Below are 25,895 nucleotides of genomic sequence, written 5' to 3'. Positions count from 1 at the left end.
GCAATAAAATCAGATCAGTCCAAACAGCCTATTAATAGGAAGCGATATGGCGTTGGCGAGTGGTGACACCGGAGTGGGAGCCAGGCACACCTCTGCCACGAGATGAGGCGGAGAGGATCGATATGGAGACGTAGCCGAGAGGAGCCGAGCAAGGCTGCGTAGAGCGAGGGCAGGGCTGGGATCGTGGCTGCCAGAGAGATGGAGAGAGGCAGAGGCAGAGGCAGACAAGGGGAGGATGGGAAGACAGAGGAGGGAAGTGGCTAAGTAAGGGGAACGATGGTGACTGACGGCAAAGCGATCCAGGCGGCGGTCCAGGTGGTGATGACGATACTTGTATTGGTAGAGGGACGAGGCTTATCAGAAATCAGAAACGCCGGGAGGCAAACGAAACGAGGGGCACCTGGCGAGAGGGGAAGCTCTTTCTGACTGACTATTACTCGATGATTGAACTCAGAGTATAATCAGGCCGGAGTCCTCTACCACGACCGCCGTGAATGGGCTTCGTGATTCACTCATTCAACCAGCAGCCGGCCCTGAGCATTTCAGTCAACCTGAAATCATCCATCCCCTCAGCGAGGTCATGATGATCCGCTCTCCAGCACTGCATCGTGATAGGCACGTCTGGGATTTTAGCCCCAGGTACTGACGACTTGGTCCGGACGGGCGGACACGAATCATCGACGTGCGATCGCTGTGGAGTCGGTGGGTGGGAAGTCAAAGAAAGACTGGACCCTCAAATAGAGTCGCATATATTCTGTACTCTGGAATATATCAGTTGTACAGAGTAGACATACAGTTACAGTTGCACGGCTATTATTATTAATACAGTATTACTACTCCGTATAGACGCCTGGTTGCCAACAGGAACTACAGTATTGACAACTCCAACTGCCAGTGACTGACAGCGCATAAAATATAAATACAGTTCAGTCTGTCCTGCGCCCTACAAAGCGCGCCATGGGTCCCGGGATACGAAGGTTTGCAATCCAAACACCCCTTTCCAAGTCTTGCCTTCAACCACCCCGGGCGGCGCATCCGAAAGCTATGGGGAAGAAACCAGGCACGAGGATACTACTATAGTACTTAACACCCAAGGACAGCCGCAGATCAGGAACCATGGACAGAGGAGACCCTGTACTCTTTTGCCCATTGAAAGGCCGCACAATTGCTGGTGGTGTCCGCCATTTCTCACAATCTTTCCATTTCCGGCGCAGACGAGGTTCTCGAACTGGTTGATGGTTGGCCCGCAGTGACGTTACCATTCGACGGGCGGGGCCTCTCCCTTCAGCCCTCTGGTTCTATATTTTCGCCCCATAAAGATTCTACGGCAGGGTCTGGCCATGGAGAGGTTTGGCGAATCCCGGGGGTCCCGATAGGCTCTGAAAACCCCGTACATCTGTCCAGACTCACGGTCTATGAGTCCAGACTGCTGAGAGTGAATCCGAGCGCTGCCACGCGGTTCTCCGTACATGCAGAGTACCTTACATCGAGATCGTACCCAACACCCACTCCTCGGCGCCTCGCCCATTTCGCAGTTTGCTCCTATATCATCCTGCTAAGGGCCATACTCTCCCAAAGCTTGTTCCTGTGGTTGTCGAACAGGAGCAAGAAGACATGGACAGGAATACCCCACTGCGTCCAGCAATGAAAGACGAAACCACTTCTTCAGCTAAGTTTATGGCGGGACACTGCAATGCTGTTCGATGGTTGAGGATTGACGACCTGGTGGTTTGGCCAGACGGCGGCAGGTGCTGCGGCTGCACTCGAGTATGAAACCAATACTTCGGACGACCCGTAAGCCACTCACTCTTTTTTGATATTGGAAGATAACCCGGTATCTTCGGGGTAAGTATCTGAGGTGCTGCCAGTACTTTGTACACCGTATACACCGTACGCCGTACGCCGTAGAAGCAGCGCCACGTCGAGTCCTGCCCGTCTAGGCAGCTCGTCGTCGAACTCTCGCGATGGTAGCGTCACGCTCTGTTCAGTTCCCTGTTCCTAGCCATCATCTTGCGTCCATCCTGCAGCGGACACGCAATGTCGACTTCATGATCTGCCTGTACAATGGCAACAATTGGCCCGAGCGCGAACAAGTCCACTGTCGCAAGCCACTGGTTCTGCTCGACCACACCACGGAGTTCTTCTTCGCAGGCACTCCATCGTCGACCGTACTTAACTCGCCTGGACCCCAAGGTTCCTCGCTCGACTCGACTCGATGATTTAAACAGGTTGTCAACTGTGGAGACACAGCGGGGTCAAGGTTTTGGGACTTTCCTGGACGACTCTCCGACCCTCGCCACTCACGGCGACCAAGCGGCCCAACCACCGCGGTTCCATGACAGCTGCTGCATTAGTCGCATTCCCACGGGCCTGAATCGAGTTGGGTAGCGTACCGTTGAATCGCCTTGTCCCCTGCACCTGACCTGCGCCTGACTGCTGATACGATTGACAATACCAAGGCCCAATCACACAACCCGCACCGTACTCCAGACAAATACCAGTCTTTTGTGGCAACACCAGGGGCTGGGAAGCCAAAGAGGGGCAAAATCCATCGAGGGCCAATCCCAACCCTCTACAAACGAGCTGATCCTCCCAAGGCCTGAAAATCAGAGGCACAAGGCACGGCGCCACGCAAGACAGCTCTTGCCCCTCCTCTTCGGTTGGTCTGGGCCTGGTTTCAAAGTGGCAGGGATGATACCAGAAAGTTTGTCAGAAAATCCAACAAAGAATAGTTACCCCTCCCTTATCGGCCGGGCTCGATACGGAGCGCCCAGAGACAAATGGTCACCTGCCCTGCTGGCTCCGGACTAACTCCGGGACAATGCCGTTTGCCTCTCCAAACGGGCGGTACCTGCTCTAGCTGCTGACTAGCACAGGTACATCCCACTCACCATTTGAATGTGATGTCCGCCCGCCAATAACAGACCTGCCACCATTTTCCCATCACAGACCGATGGATGCACGTCCCGCCTCTGGGGCAACTATCTCGCAACTAATCCAACCCCAACCCTCAACGCCGATTTCAACGCCTGAATCGTGCTCTTCAACGATCCTCTGCAGGTCTGCGAGCTCCAAGGGACTTTCAAAGAAACAACCCCCCTGCCCCGTCTAGCGGTGTAAGCCTCCTCGTACCTCCAAACCAATAACATCCAGGTTCGGTACAGGCTACGTATACCCATGCACAACACATGCATATCATAAGCAATAAGAATAATCTTATTGCATACATCGTGCATCTCATCTGCCAACTGACCACTGTCCAAGACTCCAATATAATCCGCCTGGACTTCCCAGTCGAGTCTGTTCAGTGCCAGTACCAGCAAATGTTGAGGTGGCACGTAGGTAAGGTTTAGGTTCTTGAGGTTGCTGCGTTATCTTAAGGATTCTTTAGTTTACTGCCTGAGGAAGAAGTGTCATACGATAATCGTCATCACACCGCCCTGTCCTTGCGAATAGAACCCAAGGGAAATGCGGCTCAAGAGCCTGAATTCGCCGGTAGGTGTTCCTGTGCCTGTGCCTGTGTCTGATATTATAGGCACCTACCTGTCCATCCTGGCCCATTTGACACATTGAGTAGGTGTATCGACCAGAATGCGCCGTATCATCTCTTATCCTATACGTAGTTGGTATGATATATCTTAATATTCGAGGTTAATACCAAGATACGGATTCTATCTGGACTACTGCTTAATATTTCAATATTGATATATAGTTATTATGTATAGCCATGAACAATAAAGAGACCAGACTATATGACGATCTTTTAAAGCCCAGTCCCCATTCAACCGTCGGTATAGTTTACATAGACATATGTAATAAGATAATAAGATACTATATCTAAGTTAAGCTATGCAAAATAAATACAGCCGCACTCTCTAATTAAAAAAAAAATCAACTATATCCACAGCCTGTTACCATTAATAGCCCAGCCTACCGCTCCAAAACTCCCACAACAGCACTAACCATAACCGCCGCCTCGCGCTCCCAATTCTGGTTCTGGTCCCGTTTCTCCATCCCCACACCCAGAGCAGACTGCGGCAGCTGCGACCCGCGCAAGACACACTCACGGATCTCCCGCTTGAGCTTGTCGCGGTTCGAGCGGAGGGTGCGTGCTGAGACGCCGCCGCGGTGGATGATTTCCTGGATGCGCGGAGAAAGGGAAGAGGCGAGCGAGCGCCAGAAGTAGGATGGGAGGGAGGAGGTGTCGAGGGATGTGAGGAGGGGGGTGAGGAGGTTGGTTGGTTTAGAATCGGAGTTGGATGATGGTGATGGTGACGAGGATGAGGATGAGGATGTTTGTTCTTGGGGCTGGGGGAGGGAGGGATGGGAGGGGGGTTTAATTGTGCTGAGGATTGCTTCGAGGGCGTGAATGTCCTGGCAGCGGCCGGTGATTTCGGGAAGGGTCCGGTCAAGGCTTGGGAGCATGGTTAGCCCGCGGGAGAGGTTGTTGAGGGAGGCGACAGTGGTGGTCTGGATGTAGCCCTGGAGGGTGGAGAGCAGGAGCTCTGGGTGGAACTCTGCAGGTTGGGTGGTCGCTGTTTTTGGCGGCAAAGGAGAGAGTAGGTATAGAACGTTAACGCCTGATATGAGACGGGCTCGTGCGTCGCGCGCTTGCTTGTAGCTCGACTGTGTAGTTGCGTCATTGCTACTTGAGTTGCTAGTTGAGATGGAAAACCGATTGATGGCTTGCTGTGCTCTGGCCTTGACGAGGTTCTCCGCCGGAATCAACAGGTCGCTCTTTAGAGTGCGAATGACCTTGACTCGGTCGAGACCGTGGCCTTCCTCTCCAACGCCCGTATCAGAAAGCAGACGACGCAGGCTCACGATCGTTGATGCAGCGCGCTCAAGCGCACGGGTGTTGTCGTCTCGTCCAGGACCCGGGGATGCTGTCCCGTCGCCTCCGCCTGCTCCAGGAAGCCCGCCACGGCCAGTGACTTCCATCATCTGGCCATCGAGCTGCCTACCAAGCGCAATGCATCGCGCAACGGCTCGTGCGAGACGCACGGTGGCCAGAGAATTCTCCGTAGCCAGCCTCGCCTCCTCGGCGGCCTCCCACTTGCGCAAGACCTCGCGCTCTAGTCGCTCGTACCCCTGCGAGACAGAGGCAACCTGCTCGTCTGCTTCCTTGAGAATCTTGCTTGCAGCAGCGGTTTGGTCCCCCGTGTGCGTCAGCAAGGGGAGTGCTGATTTGGTGGTCAGCGTGTGGATATGCGTGTCGATCTCTTGGAGGTCGAACAATACCCGGGAAAGCGGGGTTGACAGATCCAGCGGTGTGTCTGTGGCATTGTTGGTGGCCACCACCAGCGAATTGGCAAATGAGGCTGGCGAGAAGTCCGGGTCCAGGAAGGCCTCATAGTCTATGTACGAGGGTTCAGCGGCCATGGCGCACTGACTTGACTGCTCGAGCCTGGGTTCACAAAGGTGGTTGTAGCGGTGATATTGGCGAACTCAATATCAAATTTGTGAGGAGTCTTAGCTGTTGTGTCGGAAGGATAACTCTACAGCTGGTGGTAGATGTGTCTGTCGTCTTCAATGGCCGCTTCAAGCACAAAACTCAATTCAGCACCTGGCAAACGCATGTGACAGATCCGATTGATGCAGAGCAGGGTCCACGACCATCATCTGCCGCTAGTTGTGCGTGATGTCAGGTGAAGTGTTGTTGACTGGCCGGTGTCCACAGTTGCTCTGTTGGACGTTCTGATGCCGCCTGCAGGGGTCGGTTAGTGGCTTAGTCAGCACATACTCCCCTTCCAGTAACAAACTACTTGTACAGCTACGTCCAAGATCAGTCGCTGAGCCGGTTTCTATCTATCTCGGATACACCTAGTTTTGAAGATATACTCCGTATGAGTCCTTGCGACAGAGCTTCTTTTAATCGGTGTCATCAGCATTCAGCAATACAACTATAACTATCTAGTGGATGTGCCCCACCACCGTAAAATTGTGCAATCAGATAGATTATCGTGCCTGATACTTGTCTGTACATCTAAAGCAGTTGAAAAGGCCAGAACTTCAGTGACCCTTCAAAAGAAAACCTGTGGCTCCCCATGACTGTTGTCATGCCATCCCAGCCACATATAGCACTTTTAGAACCAGACTTTAACAACATCCGGTGTGGTGTAATGGTTAACATCGCCGTCTCTCACACGGCAGCTCGGGGTTCGATTCCCCGCACCGGAAACCGAACTGTGTTACACAATTTCTTTTTTTTGTCGTTGCTTTTGCATTCCGATAGCTCAGTTTGCGCGGCGCCAAAGTGGTTGTTGGTTGGTTTGTTATGTCGCGCCAATGACGTCAATACCTGCTAACCCTAGAGAACCATCGCAATTTTTTATTTACTAAACCCTAGACGATGAATTACTGAAGAACCCGCCCGTTACTCTCCTCGACAGTAAAGTCAAACTCCGGCTGGAACTCCGTGTAGAAGTTGTGCTAGACTTGTTAGTATTCCGCTGCAAGTCGGGGCAGTGAACGTACCGGATTCTGCGCTGCATCAGCGGTATACTGTGCGACATCATCTGGGATGATCTTCTTCGGGACTCCATTCGCAGCCGCCGCCTCGGCCATAAGTTGTGCGTGGCAGGCGTGGTCGAGACTGACGAACAGCCACGCGGCTTCATCGACCGTTTGGCCGACGGTTAGGAGACTGCCCATTGTTAGCTCTAGCAAACCAAGCAGACTGCGTGCGTGATGTCTAGCCAGGGAAAGATACGGAAGACATACCCATGATTCTGAAGAATGCATGCAATATTGTCCGGGCCCAGCGCTTTGGCAATGTTGCGTCCCTCGTCCACTGCCAAAGCAACACCACCGTGATCCTCATACACGCTCAATTTTCCGAAGAAGTTGCATGAATCTATATGTAGCATTAGCAGAGAACATCAGAAACAAACACATACTATATCCAAGAAAGAAGGCCAGTACGCACCCTGGGTAATCATCTCAATCGGCTTCCCAAACGCACTCCACGTCTTCCCGTAAATGCCGTGCGTATGCGCCGCAGCCATTACATCCGGCCGCGCCTTATGGATCTCCGAATGGATCATGAACCCGGCCTCGTTGATAGGCAGCTGCGCTCCGCCCTCGGTCACGTATCCCTCCGGGTCAACGAGGACCAGATCAGAGGCCTTCATAGCCGAGAAGTGCTTCGCGAAAGGGTTTATCCAGAAGTGGTCCTTCAGGACGGGGTCTGTATGTAGCGTATCAGTGCCATGCACTACTAACTACCATGTTGGATAGATTGAATGGGGTCTCCAGGTGTGAGTAAGTAAATGCCATACCTCGAACAGAAATGTGTCCCGAAATACCCTCATTGTGGCCCTCTCTCCCGAAGTATCGGAATGCTGCGGCCATGTGCTCTCTTATCCATTGGCGCTCAGCATAGGGATCCGTGAAGGTCGGGACGCCTCTCAGATTGAGCTTCCCGGCGCGGTCGCCGCGTGCAACGGCCTGGAAGACTTTATCCTCGGAGGCTGGAGGGATGTTTCTGGTTGTGCTGTGGGGATTTGGGTCCGGGTTGGCTACAACCACCTGGGCGGGGTTGGTGGTCTCGGTGACGGTGGTGGACATTTTGCGGCGGTTTACCAGCGACACTCAATATTTCGGGTCTACGCGAAAGGGATGGAGTTAGAATGGATGGGATATATAGAATAGGTTACTCGAGGAGTTCTGCAGTCTATTTAACTTGGTTCGGGAACTGTATCCGCGCACCCCACTCGGAGTTGGAGATGATGTACTCGTGGTGCGGGCTTGTTGTGAGAAGGCGCGCATGTCATTTGAAGGCGTCGGATGGGTTGGAATTTCATTGGTTATTCTATGTCACTATATGTATGCACTTGCCACGAAGGATCCAGGATGGGACAAATAGAGTAGAAAGTAATCCTATTGAGATATGGTGCATTATCACATGCACTGCACAACCATTCAACCGTGTTGAGTTGTTCTATTCAACTGAATGATGGACGCCCGAATTCAAAAACGCCATCTCTACAGATGCCCATGCCAGCTAGGGTATACACTAAGATAGATACAGTATAAAAAGAAAGACCCGAAGCAGCTCTGAAACCGTAACAACTGCCGGGGAAGAAGAAATAAGAAACATAGGAAATTAATAAAATATATAATGAGATGGATGAATACCACCTGAGCAGGGACAGGCTATACCGCGTTGTCCCCCTTCATATTCACCATCTCGTACCCATTGCTGCTCTCGCCCGCTTGGGCCGATTCTCGATCTGAGCTCTGCCCAGTACCAATACCCCCGAAGCTGATCGGTTGAAGCTCTCTCCACCGACACGCCCAGATCCCCAGGAAAACCATGAATGCTGCGCTGGCACATTGCAGACCCCACCAGAGAAGATTTGATGGAACCGCGCGGGTATATAACGACGTCGTAATAAGATGCAGGAAATGAATTGTAAGAGCGAAATCGGGAATGAGCTTAGAGCGCGAGACGAGGAGGAGAAGGAATATAACACTGCATCAAACACTTGTTAGTCGGATCTCGTGATTCAAATAAACGACAAACATTTGAAACACTCACCATAGGAAGCTGTTCAACATCCACACCAGTCCGAGCATCCAACCCAGCGTCGTATCTCCTCGTAATGTATCCCAGCCGAATACTAAGTCCAGCGAGAACGCCGTGCCGTAGACCAGCGTTGTGAACAAGATCAGGGCCGTCGCGGTAACATAATAGGCAAGTTGGAGGACCAGGATCTTGCGGATAATTTTCAGGGGTGGGAGGTCTGTCCGCGCCCCCGCTGGAGGAGGCCGTCGGCGCGGGGGCATGAACTATAAGTGATACCAGCAAAAGACTGGTGACTTGTTGTTTAGCGTCGTCCGCGGCGAAGCGTGACGGGGAACGTTGAGGTAGACAAGAGTTCGGAGCGGAGGGTCGTGGAAAATGTTTTCGTTTTGGATTATAAGGGGGCCGATCCCAATATCATTTCCTTTGCGTAAATCCGCCCATCAAAAAAATTTGCACATTCAACCGAGAAGCGTAAATGGAGTGGTGGAATGGAATTATGAAGCCTGTCAACGATGAGGCTATGGGGAAGTCTGACCATGTTGGCCTAGCCTAGCGCCACATGACCGGAACGGAAGTCATGCGGAGCGGAGCGAATCTCGGGAGCTCCAGACTTTGATACTACTTGATAGCTCAAACAACACATTCCGGACCCAATTTCCACTCGTTATACATTTCTGTACGGTATTTGAAACGCAATGGGTTGGTTCTCTTGGTCCTCCGATTCCAGCAAGGCCTCCGACGGCGGCCGTATAGCCCCCGATCGAACCTCGCGACAAAAATGCTGGGAAGGCCGCGATCGCTTCTTTTCTTGTCTCGACAACAACGACATCATAGACTCTGTCAAGGGCGATAAAGAGGCGCGGAAGAAGTGTGCGAAGGAGATTGCAGAGTTTGAATCGGCTTGCTCAGCTGCTTGGGTATGGATGACCCTGTTGGCATTTCCGGAAGAGCTCCTACGTCCCCGCGCTTGGAGGCGGAGGTTTCCTCAATTTAATTAGGAGCGCCGGCTGATTCTTTTTAAACAGGTCAAATACTTCAAGGAAAAGCGCGTGATGGAGTACAACCGGGATAAGACGATCGAGCGGATCAAGAAGGAAGATGCGGCTACAGTTACTGATCTCAAGTCGCAAGGATGGTCACAGAAGTGAGGATATTTGGGCTGGACTGGAGTGAAGATGAAGTCGTGAAAAACTACGCAGAGCCAGAAACACTGGGCTATGAGCCAGAGGTCTCTTGTACTTGTACTATATTTACGCTTAATGACTGGAACTTCTCTACCCACATTGCGAACCTTGCATTAGTATTATTGCAGTTTGAAATTTGTCGCGACTAGGCGGACAAGTCGCCTTCAATGTAAATAGTGATGAAACTATTAGAAACACGTGGCAATGGACACTGAAGACACGGAATGACCAACGCCGATGGACATGTAGTCCCAAAAGAAGAACAATTAAATCGAAAACTGTCTTTGCGCTAACTCCCCAGACCGACAAACATGAACGACCGATTGATGGCCCTGAACAACACCGAGTAAAATCGTATCCCATTGGGGTCTCAATCGAGTAACGAACAATGAACGCCCTACTCCTGTAGTTGAAAGTCCGTAACTTTGATAAAATACGGCGATGTTGCACGACGAATGAATTCAAGAAAAATCGTGACTCATTGTTTCCATTTGCCCAGTTGATTCATGATATTCTGGACTTGATGGGAGTTCATGGGAGGTTGACCCTGCCCCTGGTTGCCCCCTAGGCCTTTAGCCAAGAGCGACAGGAGGTTTGGATCGGAAATTGCTGCGGTAGTGGGGGGCTGCAACGGAAATTGCTGTTGTGGAAGAGGCTGCTGTTGAGGGTTGAGCGGAACGGATTGTCGAGTCGCGGCGCTCAAAAGACTCGCGAGGTCTGGAGTTGGTTGGGGGTTGGTGGGTGGGAATGGATGTTGTGCGGTTGGAATAACAGGGGAGCGTTGCTGCTGTAGCGCCGCCAACAGAGACTGTAAGCCAGCACCGTCAAGATGCGAGATGGCGTTTGCAAGATTTGGTTGAGCTGGAAGAGAAGGCCCGACAGGGTGAGGGAGAGGAGCAGTGGGGAGGGCTGGAATCCCGAATGGAGGGGAGGTGATGGGGACGCCGGAAATATTTCGTTGCATCGATTGCGCCTGGAAGACAATGTCCGCTGCAACGTTGGGTTCAAGATCCGGGTATTCTACAGCCGCGGCGGTTAGTGACAATTTGCGCAAGTAGTAGGCCTCATGAACTCACCATTAGATCGAATGTTATCAACGCCCAAACTCCGGTCGAATACCTGCAACGGAATTTTCCTAGACAGCTGACTGGGCCGTGAAAGTCTGACCACGGCAAGAACGCCCTCCGAGGCCTGGCGCTTGACTGCAGCGTCGAGAGGGATCCGGGGTCCTAACGTCAAAACATCGACACGAAGTCCCCGATTCCGAAAGTTGGTCTCCACGTGGTATACGAAGTTTCTGTGGACCTGCATTAGCAAAATATCGCTTGTCGATGGCTGAAGAGGTTATCTCACCGATCGAGCTCCTCCAAAACAAGGATTTGCACGTCTGGAACTTCTCTGGGAGCACGTCTAGGGATAGGTAGGTCCGTGTCGCTGTCATATCCCGCACGGCCTCGAGGACTTGGACTGCGATACCGTCTATCCCTTCCATATGGCGAACGGGAGCGGCGCCTGTCACGCCGGTCGAACCGTTCTGGAGTCCTATCTCGAGACCGGTATCCCTCTCGTGCACGATATGCACGAGGAGACGGCGACCGTGGCGGGCGATAATCATCCCGCCGGCGATGAGAGGGTTCATCCCGGAAGTCGCTAAACGGCAGCCTTGGTGGTTCGTGGGGCCGATCGTAGCGATATCCGGCTGGTCTTGATGGCCGATTGGCTGGAGGAGCTGCTCGACTATAGTCGGGCGACCTTGAGCGGCGGGGAGGGGCAGGTCGTGAAGACTCTGTCGGCGCCGGTGCCGGTCTGGTATTTCGCTGCGGTTTGGAAATTTCAAGATCTGAAGAGATTAGCACGCTTGCGCTACTAAATATGAAACATCATAATACTTACGAACTTTCCGCCCTCTCACGATAGCTCCCTGTTCGCTTTCAAGAGCTCGTTTACAAGAGGGCGCCTCCAGAAATTGTATAAAGCCGTAGGCCTGTTTGATCGATATCTGGGCTAGTTTCCCATAGCTGTGAAATATGTGGAAGAGATCACGTTTTGTGACTCTTTCGGTTGGTAGATTGCCTATGGTTGATACATGTTAGAATTGGCTTTTCCCGCAAGGATTGAAATAAAGCGGGATTACTGACCGACAAACAATCTTGATCCATATGGAAAGCGATCCCAGAGACCCTCAGTCACATATATTCTTTCGTCATGCAGAAACGAATCATATTTCTTCTGGACTTCCGGGCCCCATGGTGCATCGTCGTTTGTGCGGAGTGGAGGTTGTTTATCAACGCGGCCATTCTTCTGGTTTGCGGTCGCCGGAGCGTCTTGGGAGTCCGCGGGGGCAGTCGAAGATTGCTGGAAGCTAGCAACAGGGGGAGGAGGGAGGGAACCAGCACCCGAGGACGTCCCTGGAGCACCAGCTGTTAATGAAGACAGTCCGACATTTGGCTGATAATTACTCGGCTGGGCCGCATAAGGGTTTGAGGAGGTGTTGGAGGTGTTATGGGCAGGAAGCTGATGATAGGAACGTATATCATCGCCGGGGTTGTAATTGGGATGGATGGAGGGTTTCTCCTGGGGTGGAGGGCGAGGAGGGAGCCCTAGGGAAGATTGAGGTGCTTCATCGGCAGCGGCTTGAGGAGAGGCAGAAGCGCTGTCCGCTGAGACGGTGTTCCCAGAAACCGCAGGAGCGGAGGGAGCCGATGCGGATGGAAGATTATCAAGGAGGTTCTGGAAATCGACACCATTCCCAGCAGTATTGACTTCAAACCTTTCCTCCGCGTCTAGTCGGCCCTGGGGTGCGGTCTGGCCATGGAGGTTGGCGTTGGAGTTGTCTACCTCGTTCGCGAACGGAATGTTGCGAGCAGCTTGGGAAGAAGATGGAAGGGCACCGGGGGCAGGGTGGGCTAGAAGGGAGCTAGGATCTGGTGCTGTCGTTGTTAGAGAAAAGTTTGATGGAGCTTCCCCGATACTCGAGGGTACTGTGGAAAATTCTGTAAAGGGAGCGGGCTTGGGTGAAGGAGGCAACGGAGCAGTTGCGGTCGTAGCAGAGAGGGAAGTGGTATCCATGTCCATCAACATATAATTGATTAAGAGAGGGCCAGATTGGAGGCTACCTTGTGTATGCGACTGATGCTGCGGTGGCAGCTGTTCCTGAGCACGCTGTACAGAGTTCGTCTCCCACCGCGCGCCACCCGTTTTTTTATACGGGTCACTCGATTGTGTATTGTAGTTGTTTTCACGAATATGCTCGGCTTGTTCGTAAGTCGAGGTGTCGTTGAACACGGGGTCCATCTGATTTTGCAGCACCGGGATACTGGTAGGTTCCGCGACGTGTAGCGGGCGAGGGCTCTCGGGAGTCAGGGTCTTGCCGCGAAAGTGAAGAGCCTCATCGGGGGATTTTGGCGTCATGTAGACCAAGTTGGGAGAGTGGATTCATCTACAAACAAGCAGGGATTCAAGGGCGGCAGCAGTCGAGGAGCAAGTCCAGGTTGCTGGTTTTGTGACGATGAGCGCCGACCTAGCTTAGGTGGGGCTATCGTGGAAAAAAAAACCAGGCGAAACGGATCAGAGCGCCGAAGGCGGCAAGCAGAGGAAGACGAAGAGGCGAGGGAAGTAGAGGGTGTCTATGGCGTGGGAGAGAGGAAGAAGAGATAGAGCTGGTGATAAGGGTAAGGAGGAAGAGGTGTGTGGTGGCAGGGAGAGGAAAAGTGGTTCGAGTGCAGAAAGATCTATCGGAGAGGGCGGAAAAAACTTGGATGCGCAGACTCTCGGGGCAGCCTGCCTGGGAACAGGAACCACCAGTGAAAAAAACAATAATAGCAGCACCAGGGGAAGTTCTCGGTTCCAATACCGATCGCAATAGTAATGCGAAATTCTATCGGCGATGGCGAGCAGATCAGGGCGCCTGCACTGGGTCCTCAGCTATACAGGGACAATTATTAATGGCAACCCGGGATAGAGAGCTGTAGCCTGTGGCTGAAGAGCGACTAGGTAGACTGGCGCGAGCAGAAGATCTAAAGGCGGCCCAGCTAATGAGCTTATGGGAAAGCCGTGGAAGACGGGCGGAAGCTCATGTTGAGTGCGAGAGACTATGAGGATGAGGAACAGGAGAGAAGGTTCTCAGACCGAAACACCCTAAAGGAGAGGGACGCAGAGTTTGCTTGCGCCCAAGGTGAGGTGATCGGTGGGTCCGTTGAGTCCGTTTTATCTTTGGCTGCAGAGTCTGGAGTCTGGACCCTCACGCTGAGTCTTTTAAGCCTTTGACGGCTTCGCTCCCGTCCATGTGACCTGCTCCGGTTCTATCAGACCTCCTGGCGTGGGCTTGGGCCTTGCGGTTGCTGCTCCCTCGCGAGCCCGGCGTTACGGATAGCAGGGCGAGGGTCTTATGATCCCCGTTGTTCCAGTGCAGTCTGGTGCCATGCTTCGTCCTCTCTTCCCCTCCCCTTTGTTCCGGTATAGTGCCGCATTTCGGAGACCGTTCACGACGCGGCGGGCGGACCTTCCAGACGACGACTTCACTGCAGCTAGAGAATGGCTCTCCAAGTTCAGCTCCACATCGGTCCCTCGTCACATCGGGGAGATCTCGTTTAGCCGTTCTGGCGGCCCTGGTGGCCAGAACGTAAACAAGTTTGTTCCCCGCTCGATACAATAATACAAGGATAAGAACCCTCGGCTCTGACACGTAACGATTGCGCGTAGAGTGAATTCCAAGGCCACGCTGAAAGTACCTCTTGATTCCTTGTTGCCTCTGGTGCCGCACATCATACATTCTCCACTTCGGTCTTCCCGGTATTACGCTGCCAGGACACATAGTCTTGTCATACAATCGGAAGAATCCCGAAAGCAGTCGGCTAACGTGGATGCGTGCTACGAGAAGCTCCACCAACTCCTGATAACCACCACGAAGGATATAGTTCCTGGCGAGACCTCCCCTGAGCAAAGGGAGCGTGTCAAGAAATTGTACGACTAACATTACTGCTGCGAGAGAAGTAGCTGCTAACAACTTTGCAGGGAAAAGGCTGGGAAGGAGGCGAGAATTAAGGCTAAGAAAATGCACAGCAGCAAAAAGAGTAGTCGACGAGGGAGTCGTGACGACTGAAAGATTGCTTTTCCTACTAAACCTATATAAACAAATAGATGCTGCATATATTCATGGAAATAAACGACAACCCAACAACGCCCAAAAAACAAATTCGGCCTATGCTCCCTGAAGAACCAGCTCCGCTTTGTGAATTGTGGCAGCAATGACCGTTTGGATAGCGGGATCCAAGTCTTTCGTCTTCTCGATTGGGTGCAACCAGCTGATTACCTCCTTCGCGACCCGGGGTTTCTCGCGGTGTTCTTGCAGCCGCGAGAGTACAGCTCCCAATGCGCGGGGGAACTGGGCAGAAGTGGGTTGTATTCCGGCCGTAGGTAGTTTGATGTAGCATACCAGTGTATGCGGGCTAGCAGGCTTAGTTTCCTGCATTACGTCGAGAATGTGAGATAGGACCTTCTGCAGACAGGGTATATCCTCGAACTCGAACACCATGTCGAAGAACTCGTGGCCGAACCGATCGTCATAGTCAAACGCTTTGATGGCCGAGTCGAAGATAGCCAGTGGAATTGCGCCACTGAGTGCCGGCGTTGAGTTGAGAGTTTGCAGCGCTGCTTCATTAACGGCATCATCTGATGCACTGGGGTTGATATCCTCCTCTGTAATCTTTGGCATCATAACCATGTCGGCATCAAGGTCATCCGTAGATTCCTGCTGTTTGGGAGCCTCGATCTTTTCGTCCAGTCCAAGTATCCGTTGTCGCGCGACTAGTTTCGTAATGTAGATGAGCTCCAGTTTGGCGTACTGTATCCAGAGTTTCCTGGAACTCTTGCAGAATCTTAACCCCCGCTGCATATAAGTCCTGGCCTGGGACATATCGGCATGGTCCTGCATAGAATATTGAGCAGCGTAAATCCACAAATCCGCGTTCGTCGGATGCATTCGCAACGTATCCATCAAGATAGTACTGAGCTTTTTGTATGCTTTTTGCTGTCGAGCGTACTCGATGTATTGAATCCATAACCCGATATCGCCGTGGAATTTGCGAGTGGCCCGATCGAGGACGAAGAATATCCGGCGCTGTCCACTGAACCCCGTTGACTTGATTCCCAGCCGCTTTATCCTCTTGCGTCGTAGACTGTCTAGGTTCATCTCATATTCGGCATAGCGTACGAAGTCGGATGGCTGCGCGCCGCGCGCATTGATTTTATGCTCAAAGTCGGATCGCTTCTTGATAATCGATGTGATTTCATCCTGTATGAAATTTGGGTGTTAGCTCCTGAGCGTTATCAGAATAAGCCAGGCCTTGCGAAGCTCACCTTGGTGAAGATCTTTTTCTTTTCGTACTCTTTGAGTTCTGGTACGGACTTTTCGAGGAAGAACCGCGCCTTATCGGTAGTGGCAGACATGATTAAACCTGGGGCAGCAGATTGCTGCTAGGCGCTGGGAGAGGCGAACTTGGAGAGCGTTATCGCAAGAGTAACAGAACAGCGGACAGGAAAAAAGTCGCTGCTATCCCGCACTTTTTTCTTGGGAGCCTTAAATTCAAGGCTGGAAGTCCCTGGCCGCTTGCCCAATCTGCACTAGCGCCGAGTGATCATATTCGTCCGCCGGTTGCCGAACTTCAATTCGATGGATCGTTCCATACTACTAAGGTTCAATTCTGATGCCTCGCTGGCCTCAGGGGTTCTGTTTTTCGTTGCCCTTTGCTGCCTGCCTTTTCCATTTACCCTCTTTTTCTTTCTTTTAATTTGTTTTTAATTCTTCACTCTCTCTAATCTCCTTTTTTCTGAGACATCACTTTGGCCCCCCCTTTAGAGACCTTTGAGTCTTACGCGGCGCGACAATGGCGCCGAGGTTCAAAGATGGGGACGCTGTCGCGACTGTGAGTGCCATTCAATTCCAGGTTCTTGAAGGCCGCTTGCTGAAATATTGATAGGTGAACGGGAAATGGGTCTCTTGGGCTCATACCGCCGTCGCGTACACTGCCTTTTTCAGCGCCCTCATTGTTGGTGTGTGTCTACATTATCGGAAGATTGTGCAAAACGAACACTACGGTTATCCGGACGAATGGTTTCCCTCGGTCTCAGCAACCATTGGTGATCGGTATCCGGAGCGTTCGTTCTTCCAAGTCTTCATCGCCATCACATCCGGTCCTCGATTCGCCCTCGTCTTCCTCTGGTATCTCGTGACTGCCCGCCCCAACTCGACGCTCCCCAAGTTTGTTGCCGGCGTTGGACTGTTTCGGACATTTACCTGCGGTGGTTGGACATATGTTACGTCGACGGATGACCACGATTGGCACGACATCTTTATGATCTCGTACCTGGTTGCGACTCTTCCATGGACTATTGGTTGCTTGGCCCTGAGCCCAAACAACCGTCGGGCTGTTAAGTACAGAAAGATTCTCGCTAGTCTCTTCTTCGGCACCCTTGTCCCGTTGATTTACTACTTCATCCAGCACAAGGTGCACAAGGTTCCTGGAGGTAAGCAAGTTCAGTTGCCTTTTTTTTGCATGCTTATGCTAACATGTGGCTTTACTTTAGCCTATACGAGATACGCGTTTTTTGAATGGTCCCTCATTCTGTTTGATGTCGGGTTCGACGCTGTTACCGCGCTAGACTTTGAAGCTTTCGAGATTGTGGTTAGGGATATCAAAGGAATCAGTCGAGGGTATGTACCGTGGCTTCCAAAGTAATGCCCAGCCAGAAATGTACAGTTGTCAAAATTCGGTCGTTGGTATTTGAAAGACATGATCTAAGATGAAATTATTTCAGGCAGTTGGAAACTACTGCGGATGCCGTTCTTGAGAAAGAGTGTGTATAACCCCACCTTTTGGGGATTTCAATGGTGAAATTGACGCGTAGACAGGAAGGGAAAGCCCGTTGGAAATACCTTCGGCCAGGGATTTCTCTGGAGCGAGGTCTTTGATGCTGCTGCGGATGCGTATAATGGGGTACATACTAGAATACTTTCTTCCTTAAAACGCCGTTTACTGACAAAACGCAGTTTGTCTACTGGACCAACTGGACCTCCCTGCCTGTTCTTGTCTGGTATTTCCCACTCTGGCACATGGGTCTCTCAGGATACGAAGTCGTTATCCTCGCCTACGTATCGCCGATACTTCTCGCCATTCCTGCTTTTAGGTCTCTTGCTGTCAAGAACCCCCGTGTCTTCCACTTCTTGTCGCTATCTGGATTCTTTGCCTACATGGTGCAGGATCCCGCAAACAGGCTGTTCATCACTACCTTTGCTGTTTCATGCAGCTGTATCACATTTGTTGCAACCTTGTACGCCGACAGGGGCCAAAGCTCAAGGCTTGAATCTCGTGTTTTTGCTTGGGGAATTGGATTGATCCTGTCGAGTATTGCCAAGTTTGCCGGCAAAACCAATAACCCTGTTTGGCCCATCATGCACGCAGACAATGGCGGATGGAACAAGCTTGGACTGCTTCTAGCTGTCTTGGCTGCTATCCGCGCGTTTAGAGCCCCTACCACCAATGGTGGGGATTACTTCCCCTCTTCCGGAAAGAAGGGATCTTCAGTCCTTGCTGGACTGGGAGTAGGAAGTATGATATTTGCGATGCATTTCCTCCTGTCTGATTCAAGCACGATGATCGCCTGGGTCTGGGACGGATACCCAGTCCGTGGCCCTATTCCTGTGCCCCATGGTGCCCTCACGATCTTTGTGATGGGTGCTGGTCTCGTGTTTGGTCTATTCTACCCCAATGTTGCTGGAAGCTGGACTGCGTTTGGAATTGGGTCCGTCGGCGCAGCTTTCCTTACGGAAACTCACCACTGGAGCGGATTCTACGGCGCTCTCACGATCGCCTTCTACCTCTTGGCTGTGTCACCTGCTCTGATCTCTTCTGCTGTTCGCCATTCACCTGCTCCGACATTCGGCCTTGCTTTCTTCGTCTATGTGTTCCTTCTTCTCTTCCACGTCTGGGTTGTTGCTTACGCCTTCGTCCCCGGCGGTCCGCTCGTCAGGGAGCACACTGACTGGATCATGATTGTCACTATGTTGTTCATTGGTGCAGGTGTTTTCTCTGCATCCGTGTCGAGATCAGGCAGCCCCAAGAGCAGCACAGCCATCAGCCCGAACGGGAGGAGAGTCCGCTCATACTATGTCTACGTGCTTGTCGCCCTGCAACTACTTTCTGTTGCGATTGCATACCTCCGTTTCCCCACCAATGATTACACACCCTACCACAAGGAAGACAAGGCTGTGACTGCCGGTATCTGGACCGTGCATTTCGGCCTTGACAACGATATGTGGGCTTCCGAGCGACGCATGCGTGACGTTATCCAGGAGCTCGAAATTGACGTTCTTGGCCTCCTTGAGTCGGACAACCAGCGCATCATCATGGGTAACCGTGATATCACTCAGTTCATCGCCGAAGACCTGGGCATGTATGCAGACTTCGGACCAGGTCCTAACAAGCACACCTGGGGCTCTGCTTTGCTTTCCAAGTTCCCTATTGTCAACTCTACTCACCATCTTCTTCCTTCACCTGTTGGTGAACTTGCTCCTGCCATTCACGCCACCTTGGATATGTACGGCGAGATGGTCGATGTTGTGGTCTTCCACTCGGGACAGGAGGAAGACCCCGAGGACCGTCGCCTGCAAACTGAGTATCTGTCAAACCTGATGGGCTCTTCTCCTCGTCCCCTGATATTGCTGAGCTACCTCGTCACCAAGCCACTCGAGGGCAACTACAACACATACGTTAGTGAACTGAGCGGCATGAAGGACATTGACCGAACGGATTGGGACCGCTGGTGCGAGTACATACTGTACAAGAACATCAAGAGAACCGGTTACGCCCGAGTCAGCCGTGACTCCATCACCGACACCGAGATTCAGGTACGTTTCTTCCCATATACCGTTCGATTTCCAACAAAGTTTACATTTGCTAATTCGTGTTCTAGGTTGGTAAATTTGTCGTCGGACAACCAGAGCCTGAGAACGAAATGATGATTCCGGAGGAAATGGTTCCTCAGGGTCTCCGATTCCCTGCGTTGTTCCGTGGCAAGGGGGTCCGCGGTCACCGTTACCACGTCTTCAACGAGCCAAGATACTGGCAATGATCGGTCCACCTAGCTGGGGTTCGATATTCCAAAGTATTGTGGTGTCCTAAATGATCACCGTCTTGCTCTTCGGACGTGCCATATACCTCAATATAACTAGCAGCAAGGTGCTGCTAGCTTCCAGTTTTAATAACTATGACTGTGTATAGTGAATCGACTTGAAAAGTCTTATGTTTCTTTCCGTGTCTATAAACCATCTGCCACAGTATTAGCTTCAGCTTTCTTAACGCCTAATAAACGGAAGGTGCCCGGTTGCACTTTTCTTTTCAAGTACAGATATCTGGTCGCTCTTTCCGTGTCTATCTCTAGTCTATAAACAGAAAGACCTAGCAAAGCCGTCCATTTTGCAAGGTATAAATTGGCGGCGGTAGCATCGCTTGACTGCCAACTCATGTGACGCTCGCCGGTCAGCTCTTATGTCTCTACCCATGCCATCTTCAACTCTCCATCACCCGAACGTTTATGACTTTGACCATCATCTCGAGCATGGCAGATAGAGGCCCGAGGGAAAGGAACGTGGTCAAACGTGGTATACAAAAAGAACCAAAAGGTATTGAGGAATTTATGCCGCCCCAACAGGAACTCGACATCTCTGTCCCAGTAACGCTGCATAGGGCTGTTGTTGCTCGAAGAATGAAGCGTATACTGAGAGTGAGAGTTCCAAGAGAAAGCTTGCTAAGCCAGGTAGGAATGTTACACTGGTGGATATCAACCTTATCGGCCAATGAATACCGGCGTGAAAGAAATGCGATTGGAGATAATGATGACCCCTGCTGCAGGAACCGAACATCATACTGACGGAATACCAGTTAGCAAAACGAATAAATTGCCATGATGGGGTGTTGATCAACACTCCTGACTTCCTGGCCCAGGTCGTGCGTACCCAAAACCCCCGAGGAATGCGCCCATAGCTTCACTCCGTTGATCACTGTCCAAGCGCCTTTCCTATAGGATAGCTCACTTTTCCCCATGGGCACAATGATTAAAGGCCAAAGTTTCTTTCACTCTACTCTGGCGGATATTGACTGAGGTTGTCGACACTACGAACCTGAGATACCAATCCGCATGTTTCAGTAAAGTGCTGACACTTCGTCATATGCTATCTTGAGCTGGAATCTGATCCATATTATTTGCTGAAAGTGGGATCCGCATGTAAATTTCACTGTTGAAGAACGCTATTTTGGCTGCTTGTTCGGAGTATTGGCCAAGTGCTCCAATCCTGGTGGGTATCTGATACATCATGGATCCCATGAACTTGTTGCAAATACTGATTCTAGAAAGTGGCCTTGTCTGAAATAAAGAAACTATTCTTGGAAGCGAAAGAAATCGTCATAGGTTCACGGCCTGTTCTGTCAGACCAAAGAAGGTATGAATAAAGAAACAGTCATCGACCTTTTGCTCACGCAGCTCTCAGACTCATAAATATCGCTTTGTGCTCAAAAAATCCACAAAGACGGGTTACCACCTTTACTAAACCATCCAGGTCTCTAGCCAAAGGAAATTTACGTAGCCCGAAACAAGTCTGTCTCCAGCAGTAAGTTATTGAGCACCTGAAAAGAAAAAATTGTTGAGCCGCTTCTGATATTCCTCAGGCTCCCTTGTTTCTACGAAGCTTTAACTTCTGCTCACCAAGCTTCTACCTTGCTAATTCTAATCTCCCTTCAATATCACTAGAGGTAAGTCCCGTCTTTGCATCATAGGAGCACCGTTCAACAGCGATTAACACATGACAGACCCTATCTCACTAAAAGTGTGTGAAGATGCCTGTTGTGGCTAAGAAGCAGGCGCCTAAAAAGGCATTAAACAAGCGAGCTCAGAGAAAGAAGTCGCTTAAGGAAAAGGTCCCGGATTCCGATATCCTTCCTAGAGCGAAGGTGGGAGGCAAACTCCCTCCACGTCTCAAGCACCCTGTGATAATCGACTCCCCAGTCAAAGCAAAAAGTAATGCCAAACCAGAAGAGATGTGGCCGGAGAGACGTTGTCAGAGTCCAGTTCAAATTCTCCCGATGGAGGCACCGGTTTTTGTCAAAGGCACAGAACTAGGGTTGCCAGAACTGAGCACGGAAACCAAGCCAGAACTCTCGCCTCGGGTTGGGGATCAGTCATCCCATCGTCTTCCTAAGATATACCTCGGTGATACCTCGCCTACACCGCGCTGGCTAATTAGGCGGGCTAATCCAGAGGCTGGGCAACATACGTCACCCAGGTCTTCTGTATCAAGCTCCTCCCGGCTTCCAGAATTAGGGCAACTTCGCTGGGAATTTGACCCCGGCCCACCCGCTACGCATGGGCAGGATGAGAGCCGGCTACGTGATTATGCATACCAGTATCTTCTGAATTCGCTTTGTGATCCCATTGTTCGGGACGAGGTGAGGGAAATGATTTGGAGTAGCTTTTATGCGCCGACAGTGGCCCATGTTGAAGACCCGCTACCAATCCCTCCACCTCCGCCACATTTTAAAGATCAGAGACCCTCAGATTATGTGAACCTTCGGCCACCAATATCAGCTTCCAACCCCGACGAGTACCATTTCATGTATCCCGGTTATGAGCGCCCGTCACTTACTGCCAGGGCCTATCAAAGCAATTACACACCCGCCATAAGTCACAGTTCGCGTGGTTCCAATGGCAGCTATAGCAGTACTAGATGGAGTATCAGCGAGAGCACTCACACCAGCTCAAGCGTCAGCACCAACCCGAAAGACTACGTCCCAGAATACCATGACATGCTTAACGACGACAATGCCCACCATTTCGGACCAAGTGAGTATAAATGGATTTGGATTGTCCTTACAATTCTCATTCTAGCCATGTTCCTATGTCTCTTTCTCTATGCATTTGGGATCCTGCAATGATGTAATTAATAATGACAATGGAAACCACCATCAATACCTTATCTTTCGTCATTCCAATAGACCGAGTTTGATCCGGCCCCTGGTCGACTAAGCTCCCCGGGAATATGGAAGGTTGGGGACTTGCAGTCATTTACACATTCCTCAGGAAGTCCTTGCATACCGCATTCCTTAACCTGTCACAAAACTTGATTGTCCAGTGTACACTGCTAATGAGAAAATTCTCCTCATAGGTTTCTCGCCAAAGACCAAGTCCTCATTCTCCGGGGAGGTGTCTGTACTTCTACGGCCACCTAAAAGAGGAAAAGGTACTACCACCGTTCTCATTCATGTGAAGCGCCCAACACTATAGAGAACTAACAATGGCCCTTGCCTTGAATTTCTAGGGCGACCAAAGAAAGAACGTAGTACTACTACCTTTTATGTCGATATACAAACCTTGGATGAGGTTTATAGCGCGGGCGCTTTTGCAGCAGGGGCACGAGGGCCAAGGAGAGAGGCTTGGCGGAGAAGCATGTCGATGCCCTCTCCTGAGGCATTCTCGGGAGACGAGGGTATACGACTTCCCCGACTTTCAAGAAAGGCAAAAAAGGAGGCTGCCGCCAGGATTATGAAGATAAGGGAGGGGGATTATGTATAATAGTGGTATTTTGTCTGGCTATAGTAGTAGCTGTTAGTACACTTGCGGTTTGTTATCTAATCATATTGAGGTTTCTGGGGATTATTTCTGTATATAAATGTTTACAGACAAATAAAAGCGTATTCTAATGTGTTCTATACCACTGCATTGGTGAGCGCCTAAAAACCTGCAGTGTTTGTGGCACTCCATGGTCGATCCACACCCGGGGTATATCTTTCTGCGGTATTCCTCCGTGTACAATCACAACGGCATCGCTCAGGTACCTTCATACGCACAATGAGGTCAGATACAAGACACATGCCCAGGCTCTATCTCCAGAAACTCCGGAATTGTATGCGCGATAATTTGTTCAGCCGAGACTCGGAGTGGCCCCGAAATCGCAGGTTACCACCCGTAAGTAGCAGGCTTCACCTCTCGGCATACGAAATTCCACCCCACGGCTTCTCCAAAATGGAGACACTCGGTATCCCGCGGGGAAAGCCAGGATCAATCACAGTGCCTTAATTCTAGTCTGGAGCCCCTCACTGGGCTCGTGGACACTCTTCGGAGAATTGTCGGCGATACTCCGTCCATTATACGGACGATCTCATTTTGAGGTGGAGTTGACAGAGCAGAGAAGGTCGCTTGCTTGTAGACTGGGCAGTGGTTGGGAGGGGTATTTATGGGAAGGAATCCTCTCCAGAGACTGGTCGTATTGTGAGAACTGATTGATTGTTGCTGGCTGCGAAGTCAAGTGCATCACAAGCAAAATGCGCACCGGCGGTTTCCTTTACAGCGCCCTTTCAATAATGCCTTTGGCAACACAGGCCCTAGCCCAAACGTACTCTGAGCCATACCGACCCCAGTACCACTTCACACCGGCGCGGGGATGGATCAATGACCCCAATGGCCTTGTGTATGCCGATGGCACCTATCACATGTTCTATCAGTATAACCCTGGTGGAACAGGCCACGGCAATGTTTCCTGGGGCCATGCTACGAGTGAGGACCTAACGCATTGGGATGAAAGGCCTGTTGCGCTTCTTGCGAGGGGCTTCCCGGGGAATGTCTCCGAGATGTTTTTCTCAGGGAGTGCGGTTGTTGATGTGCAGAATACAAGTGGGTTTAGTGTTGGGGGTGAGAGTCCGATGATTGCTATGTATACATCCTATGTAAGTCATGTTTTATTATCAGTCGGGGGTTGGTAGTTGCCGTGGATATGACGTGCTGACGGTTGGACAGTACCCAGTTAGTCAAACACTCCCAAGTGGAAAGCGTGTTCGGACAGACCAGCAAAGTCAGTCGATTGCCTATAGTCTCGACCAGGGAGAAACATGGACGACCTATGACGAGGCGAATCCGGTGATTCTTGAACCCCCAGTGCCATATAAAGACCAGTATAAGGAATTCCGCGATCCGAACGTCTTCTGGCATGAAGAGACAGGAAAATGGGTGCTTGTCACTGCTCTTTCGAAACTGCACAAACTCCTCATATACACATCCGACAACCTCAAGGACTGGTCATTCGCAAGCGAGTTTGGTCCATACAATGCCGTCGGTGGCGTTTGGGAATGTCCTAGCTTCTTCCCCCTACCAGTCGATGGCGACGAGTCGAACGTGAAATGGGTTGCCATTATCGGTCTCAACCCCGGCGGTCCTCCCGGTACGGTGGGCTCAGGGAACCAGTATATACTTGGACAGTTTAATGGCACGACATTTATCCCTGACAAGGAAAGTATTCACACCAGTGGAGTGGCAAACTGGTTCGATTATGGCCCGGACTTTTACGCTGCCCTCGTGTACAACGGCCAACCCGAGTACCAACGCACGGTCATCACTTGGATGAACAACTGGCAGTACTCTGAGAAGATCCCGACAAGTAGCTGGCGTGGCGCAATGGCTATACCTCGAAAACTTGCACTCAAAACGGTTAATGGCAATGTCACTCTTGCACAGGAACCAGAGGAGGACTGGGACGCCATCACTAGCAACGCACATACCTCTCGATTTGAGTCCCTCCCAGAAGGAATCCATAACCTTGGATCCCTCGGAAAAGCACTAGAGATCAACTTAACCTTCTCGGATCGCAACACCAATCCTTCGTCGTCAAGGTCGCCCTCGGAATTCGGGATCTCTCTTCGCGCGACCCAAAACTTCACCCAGCAGACGCGAATCGGATACGACTTCGCCACAGAGCAGGTCTTCGTTGACCGCAGAAGGTCAGGGAATTCATCCTTCGATGAGACATTTGCGAGCATCTACCACGCTCCGCTTTCCCCCGCGGAGGATGGCACAGTGGCGCTCCGTATCTTTGTTGACTGGTCCAGTGTTGAGGTGTTTGGCGGACAGGGAGAGACGACCGTGACAGCGCAAATTTTCCCCGATGAGAGAGCTGCATACGCCAGGCTTTTTTCAAGCGGGGGTAGTACAGACAATGTGCACTTGAGTGTCAAAGAAGTTGAATCTGTGTGGTAGAAAATATATAGTTGTGAACCTTGGGCGATAAGTTTAAAGAAGAGTTGGGATCAACGATAGAAATATGGGAACCGAACATGTAAGTAGAAAAAGACATTTACTTTGCT

General features: G+C 51.3%; 12 protein-coding genes and 1 non-coding gene across 13 annotated transcripts; 8 read left to right on the top strand and 5 right to left on the bottom strand.

The window, feature by feature from the left end:
* Positions 1-1,796: 1,796 nt before the first annotated feature.
* ASPSYDRAFT_782781 (uncharacterized protein) lies at positions 1,797-2,872 on the top strand. Its single transcript, XM_040850944.1, has 2 exons — positions 1,797-2,384; positions 2,460-2,872. The coding sequence occupies exons 1-2, from the start codon at positions 2,065-2,067 to the stop codon at positions 2,809-2,811; spliced, it is 672 nt and encodes a 223-aa protein (XP_040704806.1). The 5' UTR covers positions 1,797-2,064; the 3' UTR covers positions 2,812-2,872.
* Positions 2,873-3,043: 171 nt separating this feature from the next.
* On the top strand, positions 3,044-3,834 carry ASPSYDRAFT_782123 (uncharacterized protein). The gene is made up of 4 exons (XM_040850941.1): positions 3,044-3,342; positions 3,412-3,495; positions 3,591-3,650; positions 3,713-3,834. Exons 1-4 carry the CDS (start codon positions 3,189-3,191, stop codon positions 3,736-3,738), a joined length of 324 nt encoding a protein of 107 aa, XP_040704805.1. The 5' UTR covers positions 3,044-3,188; the 3' UTR covers positions 3,739-3,834.
* On the bottom strand, positions 3,469-5,669 carry ASPSYDRAFT_42836 (Golgi transport complex subunit COG5). The gene has a single exon (XM_040846539.1). The coding sequence runs from the start codon at positions 5,380-5,382 to the stop codon at positions 3,931-3,933; it is 1,452 nt and encodes a 483-aa protein (XP_040704804.1). The 5' UTR covers positions 5,383-5,669; the 3' UTR covers positions 3,469-3,930.
* A 439-nt stretch (positions 5,670-6,108) lies between these two features.
* ASPSYDRAFT_t59 lies at positions 6,109-6,180 on the top strand. Its single transcript has one exon. It is a non-coding gene; the product is annotated as a tRNA-Glu (tRNA).
* A 177-nt stretch (positions 6,181-6,357) lies between these two features.
* Positions 6,358-7,569, bottom strand: ASPSYDRAFT_56420 (class II aldolase/adducin domain protein; the record flags this gene model as incomplete). The annotated part of the gene is made up of 5 exons (XM_040849207.1): positions 6,358-6,432; positions 6,478-6,646; positions 6,724-6,856; positions 6,929-7,189; positions 7,281-7,569. 5 exons carry the CDS (start codon positions 7,567-7,569, stop codon positions 6,358-6,360), a joined length of 927 nt encoding a protein of 308 aa, XP_040704803.1.
* Positions 7,570-7,782: 213 nt separating this feature from the next.
* Positions 7,783-9,032, bottom strand: ASPSYDRAFT_42834 (protein SYS1). The gene is made up of 2 exons (XM_040846538.1): positions 8,543-9,032; positions 7,783-8,476 (listed from the first exon to the last, which is right to left on the bottom strand). The coding sequence occupies exons 1-2, from the start codon at positions 8,788-8,790 to the stop codon at positions 8,158-8,160; spliced, it is 567 nt and encodes a 188-aa protein (XP_040704802.1). The 5' UTR covers positions 8,791-9,032; the 3' UTR covers positions 7,783-8,157.
* A 193-nt stretch (positions 9,033-9,225) lies between these two features.
* Positions 9,226-9,678, top strand: ASPSYDRAFT_29510 (cytochrome c oxidase subunit 6B family protein; the record flags this gene model as incomplete). Its single annotated transcript, XM_040844657.1, has 2 exons — positions 9,226-9,447; positions 9,556-9,678. The coding sequence occupies 2 exons, from the start codon at positions 9,226-9,228 to the stop codon at positions 9,676-9,678; spliced, it is 345 nt and encodes a 114-aa protein (XP_040704801.1).
* A 514-nt stretch (positions 9,679-10,192) lies between these two features.
* ASPSYDRAFT_147835 (putative RNA-binding protein (Nab3)) lies at positions 10,193-13,125 on the bottom strand (the record flags this gene model as incomplete). The annotated part of the gene is made up of 6 exons (XM_040841756.1): positions 10,193-10,734; positions 10,791-10,833; positions 10,882-11,011; positions 11,068-11,554; positions 11,608-11,787; positions 11,853-13,125. 6 exons carry the CDS (start codon positions 13,123-13,125, stop codon positions 10,193-10,195), a joined length of 2,655 nt encoding a protein of 884 aa, XP_040704800.1.
* A 1,009-nt stretch (positions 13,126-14,134) lies between these two features.
* On the top strand, positions 14,135-14,815 carry ASPSYDRAFT_87555 (peptidyl-tRNA hydrolase domain protein; the record flags this gene model as incomplete). Its single annotated transcript, XM_040851860.1, has 3 exons — positions 14,135-14,343; positions 14,416-14,676; positions 14,728-14,815. 3 exons carry the CDS (start codon positions 14,135-14,137, stop codon positions 14,813-14,815), a joined length of 558 nt encoding a protein of 185 aa, XP_040704799.1.
* A 99-nt stretch (positions 14,816-14,914) lies between these two features.
* Positions 14,915-16,161, bottom strand: ASPSYDRAFT_29507 (snoRNA-binding rRNA-processing protein UTP6; the record flags this gene model as incomplete). Its single annotated transcript, XM_040844656.1, has 2 exons — positions 14,915-16,006; positions 16,072-16,161. The coding sequence occupies 2 exons, from the start codon at positions 16,159-16,161 to the stop codon at positions 14,915-14,917; spliced, it is 1,182 nt and encodes a 393-aa protein (XP_040704798.1).
* Positions 16,162-16,386: 225 nt separating this feature from the next.
* Positions 16,387-20,119, top strand: ASPSYDRAFT_42829 (putative integral plasma membrane protein). Its single transcript, XM_040846537.1, has 7 exons — positions 16,387-16,637; positions 16,692-17,238; positions 17,299-17,425; positions 17,530-17,568; positions 17,624-17,708; positions 17,762-19,618; positions 19,684-20,119. The coding sequence occupies exons 1-7, from the start codon at positions 16,599-16,601 to the stop codon at positions 19,840-19,842; spliced, it is 2,853 nt and encodes a 950-aa protein (XP_040704797.1). The 5' UTR covers positions 16,387-16,598; the 3' UTR covers positions 19,843-20,119.
* A 1,223-nt stretch (positions 20,120-21,342) lies between these two features.
* ASPSYDRAFT_42827 (uncharacterized protein) lies at positions 21,343-23,417 on the top strand. Its single transcript, XM_040846536.1, has 5 exons — positions 21,343-21,376; positions 21,435-21,518; positions 21,576-22,605; positions 22,928-23,002; positions 23,081-23,417. The coding sequence occupies exons 3-5, from the start codon at positions 21,603-21,605 to the stop codon at positions 23,332-23,334; spliced, it is 1,332 nt and encodes a 443-aa protein (XP_040704796.1). The 5' UTR covers positions 21,343-21,376; positions 21,435-21,518; positions 21,576-21,602; the 3' UTR covers positions 23,335-23,417.
* A 666-nt stretch (positions 23,418-24,083) lies between these two features.
* On the top strand, positions 24,084-25,788 carry ASPSYDRAFT_29504 (glycoside hydrolase family 32 protein; the record flags this gene model as incomplete). Its single annotated transcript, XM_040844655.1, has 2 exons — positions 24,084-24,485; positions 24,556-25,788. 2 exons carry the CDS (start codon positions 24,084-24,086, stop codon positions 25,786-25,788), a joined length of 1,635 nt encoding a protein of 544 aa, XP_040704795.1.
* Between the last annotated feature and the right edge of the window lie 107 nt (positions 25,789-25,895).

This window comes from Aspergillus sydowii (assembly GCF_001890705.1).
Source record: "Aspergillus sydowii CBS 593.65 unplaced genomic scaffold ASPSYscaffold_3, whole genome shotgun sequence".
NCBI lineage: Eukaryota > Fungi > Ascomycota > Eurotiomycetes > Eurotiales > Aspergillaceae > Aspergillus > Aspergillus sydowii.
Note: the sequence above shows the minus strand (reverse complement) of the source record. Positions and strands in the feature narration are given on the sequence as shown.